The 5,000-nt window shown below is 38.5% G+C and overlaps 1 protein-coding gene across 1 annotated transcript; it reads right to left on the bottom strand.

Annotated features, from left to right (window-relative positions):
- Positions 1-292: 292 nt before the first annotated feature.
- On the bottom strand, positions 293-2,053 carry LOC110729293. The gene is made up of 4 exons (XM_021909023.1): positions 1,445-2,053; positions 1,007-1,358; positions 685-927; positions 293-612 (listed from the first exon to the last, which is right to left on the bottom strand). The coding sequence occupies exons 1-4, from the start codon at positions 2,051-2,053 to the stop codon at positions 293-295; spliced, it is 1,524 nt and encodes a 507-aa protein (XP_021764715.1).
- Positions 2,054-5,000: the final 2,947 nt, after the last annotated feature.

Below are 5,000 nucleotides of genomic sequence, written 5' to 3'. Positions count from 1 at the left end.
CAGCTTCTATTGCTATTTTACTAACTTGTCCTGTTTCTCCCCAAACTGTCCACAAATAGCTGATAAAACTACCCAAAAAAAACAGGTGACAGAGCTATATACTTATGCTAATTAACCACATAAATCAGCTGTCCATGCCAGGCTGGGTGTAGAACCTAATTCCACCTTGCTTCCTCATTTTTGGTGCAGGCTGTGAGTAAGACATGGCTTGCTTACCTTTGTCTTTTGCAGATTGTCCTTTCCCTTTGCTCTTTGTAGAAGCTGGAGCACCAGCAGGTGCTTTGTCTTGACCCTATGCAGAACCAGAAGTAACACCAGCCTGCTTCCCCTTACCCCTTTTAGAGGCAGCAACAGCAGCAGCTTGCTTTGCTGTGGGGCCTCCTTTGCATGTTAATAAGTTGTGGCCATAGCTTCCACAGTTGATGCATTTAAGGGTTTTCCTTCTCTTGCCCTTCCTCTCTTCTTCTTCATCCCTTCTTCTCTCTCTACAAGGCCTGCCTACTCCTCTCTTTATGGTAGGAGGTTGAATTTTAGGCATGACAAAGTCTGGCCATTGATCACTGTCAGGAATGGACTTGATTCCACCAGCATATGCAGCTTTGTACCTTCTCACTGAGTATTATTCATGCCCAAAGTCTTTTGGATCAAGCCTTGCATGCAAGATTGCTCTAATGGCATGCCTACAAGGGATTCCAGAAATCTGCCATCTCCCACAAAGGCACCTTCTTTCTGCAAAACTTACAAATAGAACAGATTTGCCATCAGTGACTTCATACCCATCAGCACTAGGGTATGCCTTGCAGGCCCTGGACTCTTGAGTGATCACTTTAAGTCCGGTCTTTATTCTTGGGCAAATATCATCATCTACCCAATTCTCAGAAGCTTGCTTCCTAGTGCACATCCTGACCATTATTGTTCTTCTAATTCCTAACAATAACAACCACAAAATTCAGTGATAACTCAGAATAAAGTAGTCACAACACATGTGTAGTATAGATAATGTTACCTTCTAGCAATGTTAGAACAGGTCTTGCTCTGTCCATACCCAATGTGGAATTAAAGCTTTCCACAAAGTTGCTTTTGTTTACATCACACTTGATAGCCTCATTGAATTTGTGAATGGTCCATGTTGATTGATCTCCAACTTTAGACAACCATATCAAGGCTGCTGGATTCACCTTTTGCAGTTGGTCCATGGCCTTCTTAAAGGTGAAAGCAGAATAAGCACCAGCAGCCAACCAGAACAGACTAAACATCAAAGGACCTAGGAATGGCTTCTTCCAATTCTTGCATAGGTGCTTACAGCAATATCTTCTGTCAGCCTTTGGCCACAACTCAATCAATGCAACTTCAATCCCCTATGCAAAGATAGACAAATGTTAGTTAAAAAAATTCAAAAGTTAGTTAATTGAAGAAAGAAAAATGGTTAGCACATGTATCATACCTTCTCTCTATCAGAGATAATGCACCACTCATCACCTCTCCCAATGTCATTTAGTAAGTTTTTCAAATGCCACACAAAGAACTTCCAATTCTCTGTGTCCTCAACTGATACTATTGCCCAAGCAAAGGGGAATAGCTCATTGTTTTCATCCAATGCAACTGCAGATAACAGGACACCACCATAATTCCCCTTTAAGTGAGCCCCATCCACCCCAATGAAGCTTCTACATCCAGCTAACAATCCATATATACAACCCTTGAATGATATGAATATGTTTAGGAACTGCAGAGGCCTATAAATGTGGTCATGAGGTGTCCAAGCATAGAAGGCAGAGGAACCTGGGTTAGTAATTCTGATCATTTCACAGTAATTAGGAAGTTGGTCATAGGATATATCATGACCCTCATTTATCTCCCTTAAAGCCTTAGACCTCATTCTGTATAGAGAACTTGCAGCCACCTGTACTCCATATCTCTGCCAAAGTAGTTGGTTCAATGCCTTGCCAGGGATATCATTGTTGGCTCTGATATCTTTAAGCAGCACCCTTGCAGCGCACTTGGTAGACACCATAGGATTCTTCACCTCTATACCAGAACATGTGTGTTCCATGTTTTGAATGGACTTGATTGCCCATGTCACACCATCAGGAAGCCTAGATGCATGCAACCTCCATTCACAATTGTTAGAGGAACACTTAACAGTGTATTCATACTAGATTCTTTAAGAACCACAACACAGAACCCACTTTGAATACAGTAATCTCTGACAACATCTCTCAGATGTTGTTTATCTGTAAATAATTGCCATGGTTTGATGACAATTTTGCCAAAATCCTCATCATTGTACAACTCCCCATTTCTGTACAATGTGGCAAAGTAGTCTTCAACATCTTTTTCATTCTCCCAGACAGGACCCTCCCAAGGATCAAATTGATCCTCAACTGGTTCAAAGTCATCTTCTTGGTCTTCACCATCTTCTTCATCATCTTGGACTTCAACTTCCTCAGAATCAAACTCACCATCATCCACTACATCCCCTTCATCCACTTCATCCCTGTCCACATTCATCAAACTCTCAGTAAAATCATCTTCACCCAAGCTAACAGCAAGTGTGTTTGATGGCTCAGTTGCTTCATCTGAACTTGTTCTGATAATCAATCCCCTCCTCCTAGCTGTAGTACTAGGAATCCTTTTACCAATTGTAATAGAGGTCTTGGATGATTTGGAAGATGTCACTCTATCCCCAGAAGGTACTGAAGCTTGCCCTGTGATGACATTAATTTCTACCACAGTTGCTACAATCACATCTGTCCTAACTGTTGTCTGGGCCTCACTTTGGAACCTTTTTCTTGGACTTCTTTTTAGTACCTGCACTGGTTTGGCTTGTTCAATAGGTGGCAAATTAAACTCTTTCCTTATTTCTTCTTCCCTCTTCTCATACCTCTCCCTAGCCAACCTCTCAGCCTCAGTCTCTACTGCATCCTCTAAATGCTTCTTATACCATTTCTTCAAGTCTTTTGGAGGTCCACTGTGCCATATCCTACCTCCCACCAGTCTCACGGGTTCTTCTTCCTCCTTAGATATACCCCTACCTCTACCCCTACCCCTACCTCTCCCCCTATACCTCTCCCCCTACTCAAGTATTCCTGTTCTGCTTCCAAATCCCTTATCATATCAGCCCAGGTATCATCACTACAATTTGCATTATATGTTTCAACTATAGGCTGATCAACAAGTTTCCCATCATCATCCTCATCTTCTTCAGTCTGTCCCTCAGTCACAAGATCAAGAATAGGGTCTGGAACTACCACATCAGGTTCTGCCACATAGGATGAAGTGTTTCTCCTAGGGGTTAACTTCTTAAGTTCTACTTTATCAATCTCAGGAACTACTCTCTAGGTTCCTTAGACTTCTCCTTGGGATTCCCTTTTCAGGATCACATTCTGTCTAACCCAATTGTCCCACACTATTCTTCAACTCAGCAGCTACCTTACTTGCCCTCAAAGTCCTAGCAGCCTTCAGTAATTCGTTTGGTGAATTAGCCTCACCCACCCATATATATATAAGGTCTTTTCCACTTAAGTTAGTAAACATTTGCATCAAGTCCCTATCATTATTCAAGTACACATGTTTCATTTTGTGAATATAAGCAAAAGAAGCATGTTTTGGAATAGGTTTCTTACTCTCAACAGCCTTATCCCAATACTCTATGACTAGGTCAACTAGATTGACTTTGTCAATATCATCAACTACAACATCAACATCTATACCCTTATACTGAAACTTCAATACCACCGCAACACTCATTCTACCACCATAACATATTCCAAGCACAAACACAAACAAAAAAAGTTCATAATACATAATCAATAATCAAAGCAACAAAACAACCCCATCAAACAAGCAGACATAAGATCATGACAAAACAGAGTGCATAACATGCAAAACTCAAAATTTATATATAAATTAGGGTTTTGGTGCATACCTGAACTTGTTTTTATCAAGATGGTGCAGAAAGATCCTATCTTTCACCAGGTACCCTCGACTCTTAGCCAAAACTTAAATACCCTAGTCGCAACTTTTGAAATCAACTTTTTTGAATAACACCTCACTTCAACCCAGAAGAAAAATGACGATCACCGTCTCCTTTTGATGGAAATATTGGGGTAAAATTCAATGCTCTCTGTGTTTTGCGTCTCAATGAACAGTTTGACGGGAAAACTTTGAGAAGACAGAACACGAAGAGTGATGAAGAGGGAGAAAGAAGGAGAGAGAGATAAATGGAGGGAATTAAATTCGGTTGGTTGGTTGGGTGAAATAAAAAGGGGGCAATTTTGTCATTTCCAGTTTTCCTTAACCATGGTTTAAATATATGCTAAAAAACCATCATTGATGTCATCATTAGGAGAGAAAAGATTAATAGTGTTATTTAGTATAATCCAAAAAAATTGGGGTTACCATTGGTTCGTATCATAAATTGAGGGTTACAGTTGAGAATTTCCCAACAAAAAATATCTACTTTTCATAAATAAAAAAGAATGTAACTAACTACAAACCACATTTACTTTTTTTTTAATTGAAAAAAATCACGTTAAACTTTGTTAAAAGATAACTATATCATGATTTTATTTTAAAAAAATAAATTAATACCAATATAGTTCCCACAAATAAATCTACGTTACAAAGAAAAAAAAACCTTAAAATTTATTAGAAAAAATAAAAGGAAAAATTATACATCAATCTAATCTATATACGTACTATTACGTAGATGTTTACTCTACAGTTTTCAATCTTTTATATAAAAACTCAACGATCAACAATATTTTTTAAGGTTAATTGAGGTACACGAAGTGGAGTAGATGTTTTCTGACAAAAAAAAAAATCATTCTTAAATTTAAAGTTTATGTAAGTATTGATTTTCGAAAAAAATCCACAATAACAATATTATGAGTAAATTAATAAATATACGCGCGTAGCGTGTGTCTTATAGCTTGTATCCTTGGAATTCAATTAAAACAATAAAACCCTTTTTTGTTAAAAAAAAAAATATTAATTTC

Source organism: Chenopodium quinoa, unplaced genomic scaffold, assembly GCF_001683475.1.
Source record: "Chenopodium quinoa cultivar QQ74 unplaced genomic scaffold, ASM168347v1, whole genome shotgun sequence".
In the NCBI taxonomy this organism is placed as follows: Eukaryota; Viridiplantae; Streptophyta; class Magnoliopsida; order Caryophyllales; family Amaranthaceae; genus Chenopodium; species Chenopodium quinoa.
The sequence above is the reverse complement of the archived record's forward strand: the minus strand, read 5'-3'. Positions and strand labels throughout refer to the sequence as shown.